Source organism: Lethenteron reissneri, chromosome 55 (assembly GCF_015708825.2).
Source record: "Lethenteron reissneri isolate LAM-NWPU_2019-01 chromosome 55, ASM1570882v1, whole genome shotgun sequence".
Taxonomy (NCBI): domain Eukaryota; kingdom Metazoa; phylum Chordata; class Hyperoartia; order Petromyzontiformes; family Petromyzontidae; genus Lethenteron; species Lethenteron reissneri.
Window position 1 is genome coordinate 461,636 of NC_083833.1, and position 21,166 is coordinate 482,801.

Consider the following 21,166-nt stretch of genomic DNA (forward strand, 5'->3'; position numbering starts at 1 on the left):
ACAACGGCACGCCAAGTTAGTGGACGGACGTACGAAGACAAAGATCCCCACATTGATCACACGCACGTAGACACACGCACGTGGACACACGCACGTAGACACACGCACGTAGACACACAAACGCTCACGCATATAGATAACACGCACACCGAGACACAAACTCGGAATTTTCAGGTTTGTAGCGTAGTGCGCCAACCCCTACACTACCGTCCCCCACATAGACACACAAAGATACACACGTACATATAGACAGAGATCCCCCGTGTAGCCTTTATAGACTGTTGGGGCAAGTGCTGTTAGCGAGCGCTAATGAAAGCCGGCACGGCACACGAGAGCAGTTTTGCGGCTAGCGTGGCAGCAGGGTGAAGTGGTAACACTCGCAGCCGCACAGGAAGGGCCAAGGTTTGATTCCCGACCAGGGCACCTTTCTGTGTTGTGTTTGTAAGTTCTCTGTCCGATCTACAATTGTTTCCATCCAGTTTCCACCCATAGCTAAAACAAACCATACAATGTAACTGGTATTTGCCAAAAATATTCCATTACCTGGAAATTACTCAATTGGGCATTCCACATGGCAACAGAATGCGAAAAACTTGGCAGGGCCCATCGTGAAAACTATGTAACGACTGCACCACGCTCACCCATCTGTTGGTCTTGTCGCGCCGGTGCTGGCTGGCGGCCAGAGCGTCGTCTTCCAACCGCGCGCTCTGCTTCCCGCTCGCGTCTGCCCTATTGCTGCCGGGCGACAGCCTCGCTCGGTAGTCAACGTCTCGAAAATCGTGATCGCCACGACTATCACCGCGATTATCGCCTCGATTATCGCCTCGACTTTCGCCGCGAATATCGACGCAATTATCGCCGCGAATATCGCCTCGATTATCACCGTGCTTGTCGCCGCGACCGTCGCCGCGACCGTCGCCGCGACCGTCGCCGCGACCGTCGCCGCGACCGTCGCCGCGACCGTCGCCGCGACCGTCGCCGCGACCGTCGCCGCGACCGTCGCCGCGACCGTCGCCGCGACCGTCGCCGCGACCGTCGCCGCGACCGTCGCCGCGACCGTCGCCGCGACCGTCGCCGCGAATATCGCCGCGAATATTGCCACGACTATCGCTGCGACTATCGCGGCGACTGTCACTGCGACTGTCACTGCGACTATCACCGCGACTATCGCGATCCTGCCTGTCCCTTCGCTCCGGGCGGTCCCGGCGGTCCGAAGAATGGTAGTCCCTCCTGCGCGATAGCGACTCTCCATAGCCGCCACCACCGCCGCCACCGCCGCCGCCACTCCTAAAGCCGCCCTCCAGACGGGTGTCGCGGTCTTTGCCGGGCTCTTCCTTCCCCTTAAAGACGGTTTCATTTAGAGGCACGGGCGGCACGAAACTGCCGACGCCCTCCGCTGGCACGGCGCCCCTCTGCTCCAGGGTGAAGTGAGCACCCGTGACATTTTCTGGTGGGGGTGGCAGCGAGATTCTGTAACCGCTGGGGGTGAATCTGGCCACGGCCCTCTGGTCCCCGTACTCGCTTTGGCCAAAGGGTATCCTTCCCGCCTCTACTCCAGCCGCAGCGGCCCCGACGTCGGCCCGGTACTCTTCCCTGGCGTCGCACTGCAGGCCAGCGCCGCTTTCGCGGGCCTCATGAAACTCCACCGGGGGGCGGTAGTCGTCCCAGTAGCCTCGAACGTTGTCTCGGGGTCCCCTCTGACCCGGCGAATCCATTGAGCGGTGGCCGGCGACGGGCCCGCGGAAATCGGCCACTTGGCTTGGGTTGGCGGGTGCCCCGTATCCCCCGGGGGGCGGCACGCGCGGGAATACGCCGTCCCAGTTTCTCGTGCCGTCCCCCGGCCAGAAATTCGACTGCAGCGTGCCGCTCGTGGCGCCCGACTGCCACAACTCGTCGGCAGGAATTTGGCTCCCCGTGAGTTGCTGCTGCTGCTGCTGTTGATAGGCGTCCGGTGGCTGCCAGTACTGGCCACCTTGCCCCTGGGCAAACCTCTCCCTCTCTCCGGGTCTGCCTCCAATGCCCTCATAGGGCCCTCTCCTGCACGGACACAATCACAGGAACAGCATCACACTGGGAGTTGCTGAAAGATTCAGTCCCGACTCTACAACAAAACTTTTCTTAAATTCACAAATCGGAAAGGGAATAGCTCTAAGTCTTGTGAGGCCAAATTGTATTTGATATATTTTCGTCTGTTGACTAACTAGTACAATATTCACCTCAATTACACTTGATGTTTCTGTAACTTAACTTCGCGATGAATAGTCCAGCGGTAGCGTGTTCGCCACTTGCTTCGGAGGTTCATCGTTCGAACCCGGCAGGCCGCCCTGGTTATTCCCGCGGGGTGTACCGACAATAGAATGCGTGCCGTCGTCTTCGCGGTAGATATTAAAGATCACCTGCCGTAATTCTAAACGCCTAGAGGCCAATTGTGTGCCGGTGTCACATGGCTCGATTAGTACGACGATACACTGCAAAACCGCTACCCCTGCATCTCGCCTGTGGCGAGATGTTATCTCCATCGCCTGGTATGCAGGAGGTCGTGGGTTCAATCCCGACCTTGACGCCTGCTGTATATGGGGTCTGCGTGTCTCTCTCTCTCTCTCATCATCATGACGGTGGCTAGGAGATGTAATCTCCCTCGCCTGGTAAGCAGGAGGTCGTGGGTTCAATCCCGACCCTGACGCCTGCTGTATATGGGGTCTGCGTGTCTCTCTCTCTCATCATCATCACGGTGGCTAGGAGATGTAATCTCCCTCGCCTGGTAAGCAGGAGGTCGTGGGTTTGATCCCAACCCTGTCGCCTGCTGGATATTTGAACTATTAGGCTGCTTGTCCACTCACCCCATGTTGAAGTTCATTGTGCCAAGCGAACCACCTGAGACACAGGCGCCCACGTCTGGCCTGCGTGAGTTACAGACAAAAAAGTCAAAGATACATTAAGTTTCTCCAAGTCGGCGAGTACTGACATCAGTCTTGTGTTTTCTAACCTCCAGGCAAATCCATTAATACCCCACTAAAATAAAATGTATTACAAAGATGTGTTTTGTTACTTCAAAGCCTCTACCAAATCTCAAAACACGTACTCAACCCTTTCAAACTCTCCCCTCTGTAAAATGCAAAGCCATCGCTTGCACAAGACTCAACAGAGCAGCAATTAAACTAATTACATCGGTGCGCATGGCAAAAATATGCAGGCGCTAAACGCCCATAATCAAGTACAACAGCCTAGTCTTCCTCTTAAGTTTCAATTTGGAAAATAACCACATCTATTGGGCTAAGAGTAATTTGTATCAACCTTTAATTCGTGCATCTGATATTTTGCAAATATAAAAAAATCTGATTTTATATTTATACTTGAGAAAAAAATAACAAACACATGAAAAGAAAGCTTACAGTATTTTCACTAACAGATGGTGCAATTATCGTGGCCATTGTATCGTCGTAGGATAGACTGTATACCGTAGTATTATCGCCATATCATGGAAACCCTACACTCTGATTGTGTTGGGAGAAGCATTTCGTGCCTTCCTGCTACGACTGCCTTGTTCAACGTTGACATCTGTAAATCACGAGAAAAACCCATCGGAACAGACACAAATGTGCACGCCGGAAAAACCACAAGTTACAAACACACACATGTAGACAAAGTACAGAGCCTCAGTTTAACACGGAGTAGGCTTTCGCGACCAATATTATCCATAATAACGTTCTTTTTGGGATAGATCGTGTAAATGTGTAGTTAACACATCACCACCCGACATAAATAATTATTAGCGAGGTTTATTATGAAAACAAAACGTGCCAATTAGTTACTGCTTCAGCACACCGGTGTGTTGGAGCGTAACCCCACAACATTTACAATGTGAGGACTGTGACGTTTCGCGTGTGATTACAACCAGCTTCATCAGGCGATTTGTCAGAATTGTTAAGTCCTGTTTCGGTTTTGTTTACATGACAAAAACCTTACTAGTTAGCTGTGTCGGGTGATGGTGGGTTAACAACACATTTATATTTACGCGATCTAAACCAAACAATTACCTTTATTAAGCACAGAGCCTTTGTGCATAATGTGAAAACCATCAGCGGTTCCAGAAGGAAGTGCATTATGAACAGAGTGCATTGCACAAATACTAATCTGCCTTGTTTTCGGTTATAAGCCTGCATTGAAGTGTTTAATAAAATACGCTTCTACATTAAATCCAACGCAGTCCCTTTTAACATTTGAAAGGAGCATTTGTTTCTTACTCAGTCAAGAGACAATTGTGGAAATTCCACATTGCTAAACGTGGGAGGGGCTACTCCCTCGGCAGGACAGCTATAGCGGATTGACCACAAAGTGCCATTCGTTTGATCTACCCAAGAGGAGTTCATTAATTGTCCTTTACGTTATTCGTGACTAACAGGTAAAGTGGATATTATGAGTCGTTTATTGACAGGCAGATTGTCCTTTCTTCATTAAACACGACTTTAATAGTCCTCTCGACAGGTATAAAACAAATCTAATAAGTTACACGCGACTTTTCGGGTCATAACCCTGTAAAATGGATATAGAATGGGCGACGTTTTGGGCAACGCGAGGCATCACAGAACTGTTCGATAACAGAACGTAATCGTTTACAACGGGGGGCTTTACCCAGCCACCGGTGGAGATGGTGACGATACATTGTTTTATTGTTTTTGCTTTTAACGTATTCATTGCACAGGGCTCCTGCTCGAAACGTCGCCTATTGTATATTGCACCACGCAGCGTCACCATCATCACCCGCATGTTCTCGACAGGCTGAGATAAGTCAATTAACATCGCTGTTAGCAACACGAGTAAAATTTTGTCGCACTTATGAGCTTATTGTTGCTAAATCGTTTAAATTCAGTCCAAGAATACAAAAGGCCTACCCGCTCGCTACGACAGAATTCAACCACTTAAAAGCATCGCGATCTCGTAGCGAGGCGTTTGTAACACGCGCGGGCGTTACTCGTTAAGGATTAGCGGGCAAAAGTAACGCTTAGAATAAAAGCGTAAACATTTACAACGCTACGCGATTTATTCTCAAGGCGCGTTTAGCGCCGAAGTCTTTGCTAGGCCGTGCTAGGCCCAAGCCAGCCAACGAACGTTTAAAATTGTTTCAATGAACCACCCCTGTCGTTTCAAATTTAAATACCTTGGCGGACTCCACGAGGTAATGCGCTCGCTCGATTAGTTTGCGACCAGTTTGGATGATTTCATTCACGAGTCACAAAAAGAGCGGCGACTGCGCGGCCGCGGGCTCGCCCCGAACACCCCCAGCCACCAGCACTCCAAGATGGCAGCAGGGGGGCCCAGAATGCATCGCGCTTCAATTACCACGAGCCGTGGTCTATCCACTGCTGGGTGTGACGTCACCACGAGCCGTGAGCCGTGACGTCACCACGAGCCGTGGTCTATCTACTGCTGGGTAATGGAATGCTGTTCCGTATTTCAAAAAAATTAACCTGAATAGGTAAATCAATTGACGTTTGTGTTTCTTCATGATCAGGCACTGTCTGTCCACTGCTGGATGAAGGCAACCCCACATCGACATCATTCATCACGGTTCTACGATGTCACGATCAATTATCTTTGCACGTGAAAGTGGTCATTGTTCCTTCTCTCCATCATCAGTCTTGTCCGTCAGTCATCGTCTCTACTTGGCGATGCGGCTTGTGCTCATCTGTGTTTTGTTTAAATATTACCCAAAGGTCATGGCCAAAGGTGAGGGTTGGAGCGTAGAAAGACCTATAAACCGAGAGCTTCGTTCGAGAGCTCAGCTCCCGCTTCACTACCACGTAACGGTGTAGCGCCCGCAACACTGCGGATGCCGCACCGATCCCCCGGCTGATCTCCCACTTACCATCACTCGAGGTACTTAAACTCCTCCACTAAGGGCAGCTGTTCCCCCCTCACCTGGAGAACACATTTCTCATGAATGAACCATGACCTCAAATTTGGAGGTGCTGGTCCTCATCCCAGCCACTTCACACTCGGCATCAAACCGTCCAAGTGCCCGCTGAGATCACAGACTGAGGAGGCAAAGAGCACAACATCATCTGCAAAAATCCACGACGCCACCTCCATGCCCCCGTACTGAATAACTCTACATGCCTCGGCTGCGCCTTGATATCCTGTCCATGAAAATCGCAGGAATGGAGACAAAATGCACCCTTGGCAGAGTCCAACACCCACAGTGAACGACTTTGATTTCACACCAAGAATACGGACGCAGCTCTCACTCTGTGAATAGAGGGACTGGATAGCGCACCAAAGTAGCATCGGTACATCATACTCCAGCAGCACCTCCCACAAGACATTGTGGGGAACACGGTCATGTGCCTTCTCCAAGTCTATAAAGTAGAGGTAGACTGGAGAAGCAAACTCCCATGACCCCTCAAATGTCTGTGAGAAGACAAAGAGCTGGTCCATTGTTCCATGACCATGATGGAATCCGCATTGTTCCTCCTGCATCTGAGGCTTGACCAACGGGCAGCGCCTCCTCTCCAGAACTCTGGCAGAGGTTTTACCCTGAGGAATGAGATCTCTCTGTATTTAGAGCACACCCTCTGATCCTCTTTCTTAAAAATGGTAAACACAACACAAGTTTGCCAATCCAGAGGTACTGTACCCGCCTTCCATGCAACATTGAAGCGGCGTGTTAACCACGATACTCCTACACTGCCCAGCGCTTTCAACAACTCTGGGCGAATCTCGTCCACTCCAGCAGCTTTGCCAATACAAAGGCCCTCGACCACCGCAGCGACTTCAGCAGCTGTGATGGATCCGACCCCCTGAGCTGTTTCCAGGGTTCTCTCCTGACAGGAGGGCATGTCCACCGAGTTGAGCTCCTCAAAATGTTTCTTCCACATCTCGACTGTCTCCTTAGTTGAGTTCAATGTTACGTCGCTACCCTTACTGAGAACATCCTGGGCCACGTCCCATCGACCACTGATCAGGCATCGGATGGTTTGCAAAACTCCAAACTCCTCCCACGCCCGGGCTTTCGCTTAAGTGACTGCTACCGCTGCCACCCTCCTGACAAGCCGGTACCTCTCAATCGATTCGGGAGGCCTTTTTCCGAGCATAGCTCAGAAAGCCTCCTTCTTCAACTTGACAGCTTCCCTCACCACTGGTGTCCACCAGTGGGTCCTAGGGTTGCTGCCATGACAGGCACCAACTGCCTTCAGGCCACAGATTTTCGCAGCTGCATCGACAATTGAGGTCCTGAACATCGTCCACTCGGACTCAATGTCCATGACCTCCCCTGGAGTGTCAGATAGGTTTTCCCGGAGACGGAAGTTCAAATCTTTCTGCACTGGGTCTTCCGCCAGACATTCCCAGAAGACCCGCACTATTCGTTGGGGCCTTCCACGTCTATCTGGTTGGTGCCCCAAGCATCAGATCCAACTTACCACCAGGTGGTGATCAGTTGACATCTCTGCCCCTCTCTTCACCTGAGTGTCCAGAACATATGGCCTTAGGTTCAATGATACAACTATAAAGTCAATCATTGACCTTCGGCCCAGGGTGCTCTGGTACCAAATCCACTTTTGAGCATCCTTGTGTTCGAACTTGGTGTTTGTTATTGCCATTCCGTGACTCGTGCAGCATTCCAATAACATCTCACCATTCGGGTTGAGATCAGGGGGGCCTTTACTCCCCATAATCAACATTTATAAGATCATCTGACTGACATGAGCTGCATACTTAGGTGTAGTTTGTATATTGAAATTACAGTACTCATAGCTTCACAGATATGCTGGGGGTGGGAGCCTCTAGCAAGCATCATGCCACGAGGTATCCACCACAATCTCAGATCACACGTGAGAGGATATCGACAAGTAGGTTTATTTTAAAACGATGCTCAGTATCTTATAAACATGTACAATCACCTTTTGGCGTCATCTGGTCGAACACCATATGAGACTAGGCTCTAAAGAAAGCTGTCTCTGGTGTGGACCAATCAGTTTCAAAGACAATGCATAAATTATCAGAGTATTGTTTTTTGTTTGCATTTGACTGCAAGTATTGTGGTTAATGTAAGCATGATTCCTTGCAAAAGGTGTCAGTTTTGTTTCCAGAAAAAAGGGGAAAACCCCTATTAGTAATGTACAATCACCTTGGGTTTAAATTTCTCTCAGCACTCTTTTTAATCATCATATGTCCTTACCGCAAATAGCAATAATGCTACGGATGGTATTTTTGATTTATTGTTGCTTCAATTTGCAAGGAGCTTTAAATATCTCGACACGATTTGAAATCAATTCGAAAAGCGCTGATGAGTCGCGTTAATTTTGTGTTTGCTCGTGTGCGGCAAAAAAAAAACGCTGCGACGCAGAAAGAGAAGTGAGCCCAGTGGCAAAAATGTTGATGCCACGTGCTCTGTGGGTGTGTTGAGGGCTTGAGGGGTTGGGGGCTCGGGCCTATGGTAGGGCTTTCTCTTTTCTTTCATGTAAATTAATAGCAGCAGATTAAAGGTGTAATTTTAGATTCGTTATCCGCTCGATTGTCAGTTCAGGACCAGAGTGGATCTCGTCCATAGGTAGAGTTTGACTTCCATATTTGGGTTGGGACAAGTGGGAAGGGGTTCGCTTTGTCCCTCACATTAGGACTCGAGGGCCATATCATTAATACTTTTTTTTTATCTTAATTGTAAACTACTGAGTGAAGACTGCAGGGGCAGTGGCGGCAGAGTGTTTACGATGGTGGTCGACGGTTTGGGATTCGGCCACGTGCCACTCGCAGGCTGCCCAAATCTTCGACGTGCCATTCTGCGCGTCGGGTGGGCCACTTTGGCCACGTGGGCCCGGGTCCTGATTCGTTTTGATTGGTCGACTCGGTGGTAGGCGCTGAAGCAGGTCCATGGCACCGTGAGCGTAGCCCCCCTCCCCGGCAGCGGCGCGCCATCGGTGTCATCCGCCGCTCCACTAAAAAGTCCAGGAACGAGAGGAAAGTGAGAACGCCCCCCTTAAATATCCTGTCTCTCACAGGATTTCCTCAATTCGGTTTTTCCGTGGTGCCACTGTGTGAGATGGAGGTCGTGGTGTCACCGTGTGAGGTGGAGGTCGTGGTATCACTGTGTGAGATGAAGGTCGTGGTGTCACCGTGTGAGATGGAGGTCGTGGTGTCACCGTGTGAGATGGAGGTCGTGGTGTCACCGTGTGAGATGGAGGTCGTGGTGTCACCGTGTGAGATGGAGGTCGTGGTGTCACCGTGTGAGATGGAGGTCGTGGTGTCACCGTGTGAGATGGAGGTCGTGGTGTCACCGTGTGAGATGGAGGTCGTGGTGTCACCGTGTGAGATGAAGGTCGTGGTGTCACTGTGTGAGATGGAGGTCGTGGTGTCACTGTGTGAGATGGAGGTCGTGGTGTCACTGTGTGAGATGGAGGTCGTGGTGTCACCGTGTGAGATGGAGGTCGTGGTGTCACTGTGAGATGGAGGTTGTGGTGTCACTGTGTGAGATGGAGGTCGTGGTGTCACTGTGTGAGATGGAGGTCGTGGTGTCACTGTGAGATGGAGGTCGTGGTGTCACTGTGTGAGATGGAGGTCGTGGTGTCACTGTGTGAGATGGAGGTCGTGGTGTCACTGTGTGAGATGGAGGTCGTGGTGTCACTGTGAGATGGAGGTCGTGGTGTCACTGTGTGAGATGGAGGTCGTGGTGTCACCGTGTGAGTTGGATGCCCGTTCAAGGTTAAAGTTTATTTGGTGTAGCCAGGTAAGAACTCAAGTGAACCAACAAAGATTCTCAAATGCGAGAGTAACCTGGGGGGGTGGGTGAGTGGGGTTCACCAAAATGCCAAAAGCAACGAGACGATAACAAATGCGTGTACTGCAACGAAGGGCGAATGAAAATTGGAGCAAAAAACACAACAAGCAATCGCTGGCCGAGTGCGAGGAGGAAGAGGAGGAGGGGATTGAGAGCCACCACGGCGTCGCTGCGGTGCCCCAAACGTCTCCTTCATCCCGCGTGCGAGTGTGAACGGTGGCTTACCCGGCTGGCAGGATTCACTCGGTTCAACACGCAGTAGATGGGCTTTTGCTACCAATATTATCCATAGTAGAGACTTTTTGGGTTAGATCGCGTGAATATAAACGTCCCAGTAAACCCGCCACCACCCGGCAGAGTTAATTTGTGAGATTTGTCACGTCAACAAAACATTACAATTCGTTACGAGTACACCGGTGTGTTGGAGAGTAAACCCACAATTATGAATTGTAAATGTTGTAGTGGGTTTACTCTCCAACACACAATCGGTTAGTGCTCGACTAGTAACACATTGGCACGTTTTGTTTACGTGACAAACCTTACTAATTTGGCTGTGTCGAGTGGTGGTGGCGGGTTTAACGACACATTTGATTTACGCGATCTAACCCCAAAAACCTTTATTATTAAGATTAACTTGGTTCAATCGTGGCCTACATTGTGTGCCTTTATTGCTGGTTGAACAACAGCCACCGTTGCCAGCCCATTCTGGGATCGTATTTTGCCCGTTGGCCCAACATTGGCGCACGTTTCGTCAGAAACCTCTCCCGGCACCCGTGCTGACCCGATGCTTCAGACATCGTTCGCCCAACTGCTGCACCTCCTTGCCCAATCTTCACTCGGCCTCAAATAATCAATCCAATGTTTTTTTACGACATTTATTTTTTTCCCCAGCAAAGCCTTGCTGAATCCCAAGACTCTTATTTTAGGAGGGTGTCATTCCTCAGCGTTCACGGGACGTAAACATGTTTTCTTATTTTTGCCGGCATAATGTTGGCAAAAATGTGGGACAACGACGCATGGCGCGAGTGACCCGCCCCTTTCTTCGAGCATCTTCACAACTTCTACGGCCGAAGTGTTCACCAGAGGCGGCCCGGGGCTCGAGCCGCGGGGACGCTGCGACGAGCAGCACACCGCTGGGGAGCGGCGACGAAGGCCACGTGGCCACGGGGAGTGAATGGAATGTCAACACTGGGAGGGGGGGGCATCCGCTCTGAATTGGTGCCCTGAGGGGAGGCTTGCAATGGTGGAATTTTGTTCTGAATGCTGGCAACAAAAACTTGAATGACGTCCCATCGTTGTGTGCGTGTGTGTGTAGCTCCTCAAACGCGTCTCACGATCGCCACTAACACCCGGTCCCCCCCCCCCACCTCGTCCTCCTCTCTGAGAAGCGAGGATGCTTACCAGGTGCTTCTTAACGCAGCTGTGTCCCAACTTCTTGCACATCTCGCACAGGTGAGAGGGGTGCTGCTTTCTTGGGTCCAGCGTGTTCTCACTGTCCGGCGTATTCAGGGGTTCCTGCACAAGAAGGTGAGGCAACACTGAGACAGATGTGGACAATGATAAACTAGAATAAGCATTCCCCCCCACCTCCCCTGATTCAGTTGCCACGATTTGGAGTTGGGATTCGATTCAAAGGTCGCTTGATGACTGGGGGGTCGTTGCAGAGACATGCGCCCCACATTTGTTGTGTTACAGTCGCATCGCGTTCTTTTGACGTCACGCGATTTTGAAACGGCGCGTTCGATTGACACTTTTATTTGTTAACCGCACGCGGTCATTGCAATAACGCGCTCCTCAAGCGCGTGGGCCACGGTGCAGGCAACGCGTGTGCGAGCTCGTCGTCAGTCGGGCGGCAAGGTTGAGTCGCGATGCTGCCTGAGGTGCGGCAGCAGCAGCGCCGAGTGCTGGCAGCGGCGCCAGGCAGCTGCACTTTGTCTTGTGCACCCATTTGCCGACCAAATATGTCCGGTAATCATCTCGCCAACTTAAAACAAATATCTCTTTGTTTTAATTACTTTTGAGCAATTTTGTTTCTTGAAAAAAGTCTGTTGCTATCTTTACTACACATACGGTAGTTTTGCAAATACGACCTGTTGCTGTGACCAGTGACATATGTTGACGTAAGAACGAGGTGTCGATAGCGTGCTCTCCCTAACCCCCACGATTTAATGTATTTGTCATGGGAAAATTACTACTTAAATAACTATGAAAATTACTACTTGAATTACTATGACAATTACTGTACTAGTTAAATTTACTATGAAAATTACTATGATAATTACGATGAAAATTACTACTTAAATTACTATGAAATTGTTACGATGAATGCTATGAAAATTAAGACTTAAAGTACTATGAAAATTACTATGATAATGACTATGAAAACTACGCTTAATGTACGCGACTTTTGAGTTGCGCCACAGAATGCTCTTCCATTCAATGGCACAGTCACTACTTTGGCGGTTCACTCAAACTTAAGGACGTGCATAATCATACTAACTAAATAAATAATGCGCTGCGCCGGCCAGTCGACCGTACGTGGCGCACCCTCCCTCCCTCAGCACGGGTTGGTGAGTGGAAAAGGCCCGGCCCGGTTCAAGTATTACTCAGCACTCGTGTGAGCCGTGACCAAGAAATCTCACTTTCTATAATATTGTGATCATGATTATGACGAGGATCTGTGATGACCCGATGGAGATCTCAAACACGGTGTTTGCTCATCTCTCCACATGGCCTCGTGAACGAGCGCCGTCAGTTGGTGGCTACTTGACGCCACCACCACCACTAATGCCGCGTGCGTCACCGCTCGCGGTGAGAACCCACAGGAAGCTGCCCCCCCCCCCCGCACCTGCTTGTAGGGGTACACGTTGATGATGCACTTTTCGCATTTCTGCCCCGTGTTGGCCCAGGAGGACGCGCTCATCCACGTGCGTTTGCACTGGGGGCACTGGAACGTGCCAAAGCAACGGTTTTTTCCCTGGTACGGGGTGAGAAGTTTGCCCGAGGAAGTCTTCTGTTGGGGGCCACGGTGGCGACGTTGACGACCCTGGAGAAGGGGGGGGGAAGGCACAAACACACGCACAGACACAACCTCGACATCGCCTCTTGGCGTTGTGCACTGCCCACACGTAACGTCTTCCACGTGTCGTTTTAAAAGTGTCCAAAGAAATATGAAAATAAAACAAATGATCGTTGGCACAGTTTCAAAGCTTCCTGATGTTGTTGATTTGTTTGTTGTTTTTTTGTTTTGTTCACGCATCGAACGTTCAATGTGCGGCTGCTCCCTGAAACGCATCACAGCGGGCGAGCAAGATGTCACTGCACGACGATGCGTGGTCCCTGCTCTTACCCGCAAATTCCCATGCACATTTAAAGGAATAGGCCTTTCACGAGCAAATATTATTAAGTGGAATTGATTATTCTTTTTGGGGGGTAAAATATTGTGTGTGTCGTGTGTTGTTCATCCTCATCCACCCAACGCATCCAATTAACAGTGAAGTTGTCACGTGATAAGTGAAAGTGACAACAACCGCTTGGGAGCGATCGGCACGCGACCGCCAATTAACAATTGCAGCAAAAATTGACATCCCCGAACATCCTTGCAAACGAAATGTTCCACGTCAAGGGATTATCTATGCGAAAATGTTGCACTATATATTTAACTAAATCTTCAATTCAATATATAGATCAATATATAGTTTAAGTGCCGAGGTCAGGAGTCGGGAAAAAAACATTACAATAAGAGATATTTTTTTTAAATTCGGCAATTTTTTTAAATTAAAGTTTCCATGTGAAGAGACGGTGGCGGTGCCTTATTAATGAGGGTCACGGAGCGGTCCCTTAAAGAGCCACGACATTAGGCCCCAGAGCCACTGACCTAGGTGGTGTGAGATAGAGGTCGTGGTGTCACTGTGTGAGATGGAGGTCGTGGTGTCACTGTGTGAGATGGAGGTCGTGGTGTCACTGTGTGAGATGGATGCCCGTGTGGTTAGTTTGTGTAGCCAGGCGAGAACTCATGAGAACCAAGAAAGAGTCTTAAATTGCGAGAGTGAGGGGGGGGTCACCATAAATACCAAAAGCAACGACACGAAAACAAATGTGCGTACAGAACAATGAAGGGCGACGAGAAATCGAATAGGCAGCGGAGCAAAACAAACACAACGAGCAATCGCTTCGGAGAAGACTCGCAAGGAAGATCACCTGTGAGGCCATGGCTTGCGCGCCGCTTGTCGTGAAGAGGCGGAGTGGAGCCGGCGGGGTGGAGTGAGACTCACGGCTGCGATGCGAGTGGTAGGATGGGCGCAGCGGTATTTATAGTCGCTGAGCGGCGCGGGGAGTCACCAAACTTTCTTGCGTGTACAGCTGAGCCGAGGCGTCGCTTCTCGGAACGACACTTGCGCACCGACACACACACCGACACACACACCGACACACACACACAACAACCGCCATTCGCCACTAAGTGGCGGTGACGCCACCACGACGCTTGTGCCAGGCCATGTGCACCTTGAGGCCACGTGAAGTGTCGAACGCCCGCTGGCAGGAGGTCACGGGGCAGACCCAGATGCCACGGGTCGACTGACCGAGATGACCGAGATGACACACACACACCGACACACACAGATCAAAGATCCCCCGTATAGCCTTAATAGACTGTAGGGCCAAGTGCTGTTAGCGAGCACCTATAAAGGCCAGAACGGCACACGAGGGGGTGGGTGGCCAGCACCACACCCGACCGCATTTGTCTCCGTAGTGGCAATGTTTACACACCGCACCAGGTACTCATTTGAGGCTGAGTCGACCTAAGGGAGGCCCGGGACCGGTTCAGATAATCGTCACTGGTGTTGGCCGTGAGCGGGAATCAACTCCTCATCTTTAAACAAAACAATTGATCTAAACGGAATGTATTTCTACCACAGCCTTCTAGCTGTTCATCCTTCACTACAACACTTCGGAGCGCTTTTCAACGACTCGGTGTTCTCATCGCCAGTCGGGATTTGTGCTGCTGCTGCTGCTGCTTCAATCGCTGCTGGCGAACGACCGCGGGTCGACAGGCGGGACCCCACCGCCCCTCGGCCGCTCACGGCAGGAGACCCGCGGGGATCGATTGCAGACGGCGTCACTTCGCGGCAAGACGAGGCCGTCCACGCTGCTCGCGGGTGGGGCGGCCACGGCGTCATTTAGCAGAAGCGGAGACGGACGCCGTCCATGGGTGCGCCATGGGTGGCGGTGGTGGGCCATGACGCCCGCAGTTATTCCGGTGCCCAGCCCGCTGCCGCCTGCTTGGGGCGTGGGGCAGGGAGACGCCTTCGAAGCGCGCTGTGTTTCTGATCTCAAGAGGTCGTGGACTGACACCGCTCGCCCGGCAAACCGCGTGACGACGCCACGAGATGAGACCACGCCGCCTGACCGGTTCCCCCTCCACATTTAGAATCAACATTTGTGAGAGCCAGGTCGCTTCTGAAGAAGAGCTGTGTAGCTCAGTGGGGCCTTACCTGGTCAAATAGACACATACAGAATCTCTCTCCCGGGCTTTACATAGGGACAACACAGAAAAAAATACAACTTATTTGTCTACACATCCCATCAGCAACGTGGCCTTCTAGGAATGCAGTCTTTCAAGCCAAACTCCTGCACGTGATGTTGACATTGTCTCATCGGCAGCACATAATCAAGCTTCGCTTCAGGCAATGCTGGTCAACTGTCAGATGTCCGTGTGGAAACTTTCAATATAATTTTAAAAGTCTGCCTCAGCAGCAGATCATGCTTTCCCACCTGATGACGGACGCTTGTGTTGCTCCCTCGGTCATCTCAGTCAGTCGACCCCGTGGCACCTGCTGGGTCTGCCCTGTGACCTCCTGCCAGCGGGCGTTCGACACTTCACGTGGCAGCCTCAAGGTGCACATGGCCTGGCACAAGCGCCGTGGTGACGTCACTGCCACTTAGTGGCGAATGGCGGTTGTTGTTGTGTGTGTATGTGTTGTGTGTGTCACTGTGTGTGTGTGTATGTGTTGTGTGTGTGTCACTGTGTGTGTATGTGTTGTGTGTGTCACTGTGTGTGTGATGGACTTCTCTCACACCGTACGTAGCCAACCGCGCTAATCGGGGATACGGGGAAAGACAACACACTAAACACAAAGCGCAGTTCTCAAGAAGTGGGTTCTCCATAGAGGTGATGATATTAACGTGCATCACAGCTCCCAGCGGCGTCCTAATATCGGGAGGAAGAGCGTTCCAGACGGCCACAGAACTCGCACCGTACGGAGCGGAACGCGCGAATCGGAGGCACGGGAAAGGAGAACAAACTAAACACAAAGCGCAGTTCTAAATACATAATGTTGCCAACATTATAAAACTCAACGTGTAACCTACTCACGCCGGCTTGTGCCCGCCCTCACAGTCGGCATATGTGCGGAATACACCACGCCGCTGTTGACCCTGCAGGCCATTGACCGAGCAACCCAACGTTGCTACCAGCTCCCTCCGCAGGAAAGTGTTCCTGAACATGTGCCTTGTTCTGCCTGAGGTTGACTCCGTTCTGAGTGTCTGGGTGCGGTGTGTAAACATCAACACTGGGGAAACAAAGGCGGCCGGGTGCTCTCTAACACCACTCGCGTCATCTTCTTGCTTCAACCTGCGGAGGTTGTGGTGGCCGGGGGGAGTGGAGTTGCGGGCCACGCTGAGAAGCAGGCGGGTCTGCGGAGCTCTAAACAACTTCGCAAAGTCCTGGTCTCCTACTCTTAGGTTGTTTGCGGTAAAGTCACGTAGGTCTAAAATAATGATAAAATAATAATAAATGAAAAAATATTTTCATGTATTATTATTTTATCATTATTTATAATAATAAATAAAATTGTTCTTTTCATTTATTATTATTTTATCATTATTTTTACCTACGTGACTTTACCGAAAAAAACCTAAGAGTACGAATCCTTGCACTCACGAAAGCTTCAAATCTAGAATTCTGATTGTTTTTTATTTACTGATATTAATGAAATTAAAAAGTCACAATCAGGGCTCCCGCGGATTGGAAACAAACACTCGATCCGCCGAATCGATTTTTAGGGCATCAAGTCGCTACGGAATCGATGCCATGAGAATCGATGCCGTCAGAATCGATGCGTCGCGAATCTTAAAGAGGCAATCCGATTTCCGGGCAGAGCGGCGCGCTCCAGACCGGCGCCTCCTGCTGCAGCAATCAACTCGTTCTCGTCTCTAACTCGTTCTTGTCTCTAACTCTTTTGTCTCCAACTCATTCTTTAACTCATTCTTTAACTCATTCTTTATAACTCATTCACCGCGTCACGGGATGGTTTCGTTCGTCATTCCCGCAGCGGCGCGGCCGCGTGCGTCAGGCAAGGCCGAGGCTGTTGCGAGGGGCCTGTGGGGGCCGCTCCATCAGATCTCTCTTTTGCTTAACACGTGGAAGTTTAGCATTTAGTTGTTTAACACGTGGTAGGTTTACACGTGGTAAAGTTTAACACGTAGTAGTTTAACGCGTAGTAGTTTAACGCGTAGTAGTTTAGCATGTGGTAGTTTAACATGTGGTAGTTTAACATGTGGTAGTTTAACATGTGGTAGTTTAACATGTGGTAGTTTAACGCGTAGTAGGTGAAGCACGTGGTAAAGTTTAGCACGTGGTAGTTTGGTTTTCGCGACCAATATCCATGGTATATGTTATTTTGGGTTAGATCGCGTAAATATAAATGTGTCGTTAAACCCGCCACCACCCAACACAGCCAATTAGTGAGGTTTGCCACGTAATCGGAACGTGCCAATTCGTTACCAGCGCAGCACGACATTCACTCGGATTGTCAATGCTGTGGCACTTTGTAGGATGAACGTTGAGATGTATAAGGGCACGGCGGTGACCAATAAGGTCCGAGTTGGTGTGTAGTCAGGTAGGGAGGTGGCACTGGTTAGGGGTTGACGGGTCGTGCCTTCAAGTTGTTGTCCACCGTTGCAGTCGAGTTTCGACGCTGCCTCGTCATTTTCGCTCGTTCTCACAGAGCCACGCGTTCGTTTAATTCACTCTCAATCCACTTTGTCATTTCTCTGCTGATGTTCAACCCCACATCCACCCACCCCCACCACGCCTCTAATCGTGGAGTTCGTTATTCTTTCTCACTTGGGTGTTGGGGGGGGGCTCATGCTGCGGTGAGTGAAGCCCCCCAAGTGCACGCGGAGGAGACAGTGGTGAGCGAAGGTGAGATCGGCGCGTTGCGTGGTGGTGTGTCGTGGTGGTGGTGGTGTGGTGGTCTCGTGGTGAGCGCGCTGCGCTATGAACTCGGCCAGCCGAGTTCGATATCCCGCTAGGTAGTGAATGTGGTTGAGAGTGTGGGGTAAGTGAGTGTGCTGTACATTTTAATTGTACACGGGAACTTGTATAACACGATAATTTGCACTGTCGAAAGTGGACACATTTTTTGCAAAAAGAATTTAAAAAAATATTAATTCTAACGTAAGTATCTCATAGTTGCAGAGTGGTTATTGTGGTGCTTGCAGGTGAACATGTTTTTGAATGGTGCAGCGTGAGAGGTAGCAGCCACGCTTCCCAAAGGCAGTCGCAGCCTCGGCTGTGACAACAAGGGCACCCACGAGTGTGAGTCGTTTGTGAGCGCTGTTTCAGAGGCGACCTGACCATTGAGAGTGGCTTGTCGCGTGGACTTTTATTGCAGCCAAATACTCTAAGAAACGTGACGTTTATTCTAAATGTAAAGGGGAAAAAACCACGCGACCATGGGGAGAAACAATGCAAACTCCACATATACAGCAGCAGGCGGTCAGGGTCAGGATTGAACCTTGACGTCCTGTATACCAGGCGAGGTGGGTAACATCTCATCGGGGAGTTCGTGAGTATGAAGTGGGGGCGGGGGGGGGGCAGCATCTCGCAGGTCGCCTATCCACCGTGGTGGCCGTGGCGGCGAGTCCGGCCGTGATGAGCATCCATGCTAATACCGATGCGCCGAGTCCGTGGGCTCCACCGCCCCGGGCGCCGGGCGCAGCTGCGTTGAACTCTGACTTCTCGCTGTGAGACTCTGAGCCGGAGCCCCCCTCCCCAGCAGCAGACGACGGCATAACAACTACAATAATCATAGAAATTTGAATTCTCCTTCCGCAGTTTGTTTTTGTCCTTGGCACGTTTGTCAAATAACCGCTGCACGTGCATTAACCCAACCTTTCTATAAGCTGTCCTTGGGCATACCTGTCAATCCCATACCAGTGCCCTACCTTATCACAGACCAATTCAGAGCTGATTGGTCACCCCGTGCCCTTTGGACATCTTAGTGTTCATCCTACAAAGAGACAGGCGTTTGTTTGCCCGTATTGAAACGGCTATATGCTGCATGGGCCTGAAAACTCAGTTTCCCTGTACAAGAATACGGGTAAACTGTATGGGTTGACAGCTTCGCTTTGGTGCCTGTTCTCAGCAACTTTGTCACGGTTCTGTCCCCTTGTTTGTGTTGCCAGCGCAGGAGCAGTGCGGAGGCGGTGATGCGGTCCGCTTGGCTTTCCACTGGGCCAGCACAGAAGGATGTCTCTGCAGAGGATGACAGAAAACAACCCTGCTGCTACGAGTCCACCAGTGTGTGCCACTACCTTCTGCCTGCGCGAACCTAATAGTTATACTATATTTGCATATGAAGGGTGGCACAAAAGTCAGGACAAACATTTCATTAATTAACATTGCATTAAATATGTAATCAATCAGCATTATTCATATCTGTTATCATCGTATTAATGTGTGTAAGCAATGGTGTCTTGCAAGGCCCGAGGGGTTACATTTAGAAGTTCCTGAATACAACAAGACTCCATCCTCTGCAGCAGCATGGATGCATTCTGGGTGTGTCATTGCGTGTAATTGTCGTGGAGTGGCGTGACATGGCCACTGATGTCAGAGGTTTGTAGTTTACTTGGGCAGGCCACCCTGGTTAATGCGAGGGTGTGTTCGTTAATCAGTCCGCTTGATCTGGTGAGGGTCGTGGTGGCAGAATGTTGGGTAGTGGCGGTCCGGGTCTCCCTTTCGACAGACTAGCACTACTACACTATTCACTATACTACTACACATTGCAATATACACTGCTATACACACCTACTACACTCTACACTCTAAATTACTACTACACTCTGCACTACTAGACTCTGCACTACTAACACAAGCGGTCGTCATCCGGCAAAGCAGTCGGCCTCTAAAGGCAAACTGTTGATAAGGCGTAGCCCAGGTGTGTCCAGCACCAGGGAGCATGGGCGGCGGTGCACGAGATCCCAATGCAGCAGCAATAATCCCTGCACCCCGCTCCACACGCCACACTGCTGACGGTGGCGGTTGATTGACAAGAAAACACAAGTTATGATCCTAAGTGGCTGATGACATCTTTCCAATGATTGCCGAGTCGAAACCTTCCTCTCAGTTGAAATTGTCTCCGTGTCAAGCAGATTTGAAACACGGTAGGACCAATACTTCTGCCGTGGCTGATCATTATTTTAATGCGGCTGCCTCACACGAAATTGATTTCTCTAAGACGATGGTACTTTGCAAGCCTACTGGCTATCAAAGATTCGTTCATGAAGCCATCCATATATACACAGACAATTTCAACCGCCCGTGCTCCTGGTGCTGTTGATACACTTTGTTTATGCCCATCCCCAAACCTTTATAAACAGCTTAAACAGTTTGCCTTTAGAGGCTGACTCCTTTGCCTGATGACGGCCGCTTTTGTTGCGATGGAAACGTCGTGATATTTGTATTCACTTATTTTTTTTCTATCTACGTGACTTTATTGAAGGAACCATAGAACATTTAAATTAATTCGAAGAAGAGTAGGCCCTTGTTTTGCCGCTATCCTAATCCAAAGTTGACAATGTACTCGCAAGTTAATTACATTGCAGAAATTGTCGCCTCTGACTGTGAAAATGTGGCGAGATCCAGAAACGGTCTTGAAATTGATCAAGGCTTTTCTAGGCAAGCAAGCTTAAAGTAATTTCAGTAGCATGCGCTGTACATTTTAATTGTACACGGGAACTTGTATAACACGATAATTTGCACTCGATCGGAACGTGTACAATTGTTTTGCAAAAGCAATAAAAAATTTTTTTTAAATGAATGCCAATGTAAGTATCTCATGGTTGCAGAGTGTTTTTTTTTTGTACTTTAAGGCTATTTTTTAAAGGCGCAGGATGAGAGTAGCAACTACGCTGCTGAAGGGCAATCGTAACCTCGGCTGGATGAAAAGGACACCCACGAATTGATGGGAGTTGCTTTGTCTGAACGTTGCCCTGGCAGAAGTTTGAAGTCATAGCAAAAACATCACATGCCTCTTCATATCTGTTAATATAAAAAATGTCTTACTCTTACTACTTGTCCCATAGCCTCCTGGAAGCACATCATTTCAG

General features: G+C 50.1%; 2 protein-coding genes, 1 long non-coding RNA gene and 1 other non-coding gene across 4 annotated transcripts in view; 2 read left to right on the forward strand and 2 right to left on the reverse strand.

Moving 5' to 3' along the window:
* Positions 1-1,151, reverse strand: part of LOC133356840 (RNA-binding protein 10-like) — a 39,125-nt gene extending 37,974 nt beyond the window's left edge. The window contains exon 1 of the mRNA XM_061574558.1: positions 642-1,151. The gene's annotated coding sequence lies outside the window, so the exon portion shown is untranslated. The remainder of the gene's footprint in view (positions 1-641) is intronic.
* A 6,684-nt stretch (positions 1,152-7,835) lies between these two features.
* On the reverse strand, positions 7,836-14,128 carry ZCCHC24 (zinc finger CCHC-type containing 24). The gene is made up of 4 exons (XM_061574281.1): positions 13,973-14,128; positions 12,621-12,818; positions 11,174-11,287; positions 7,836-8,933 (listed from the first exon to the last, which is right to left on the reverse strand). The coding sequence occupies exons 1-4, from the start codon at positions 13,982-13,984 to the stop codon at positions 8,919-8,921; spliced, it is 339 nt and encodes a 112-aa protein (XP_061430265.1). The 5' UTR covers positions 13,985-14,128; the 3' UTR covers positions 7,836-8,918.
* Positions 14,129-16,923: 2,795 nt separating this feature from the next.
* LOC133356657 (uncharacterized) lies at positions 16,924-20,888 on the forward strand. The gene is made up of 2 exons (XR_009756881.1): positions 16,924-17,978; positions 19,244-20,888. It is a non-coding gene; the product is annotated as an uncharacterized LOC133356657 (long non-coding RNA).
* LOC133356850 (small nucleolar RNA U6-53/MBII-28) lies at positions 18,703-18,819 on the forward strand. Its single transcript, XR_009756905.1, has one exon. It is a non-coding gene; the product is annotated as a small nucleolar RNA U6-53/MBII-28 (small nucleolar RNA).
* Positions 20,889-21,166: the final 278 nt, after the last annotated feature.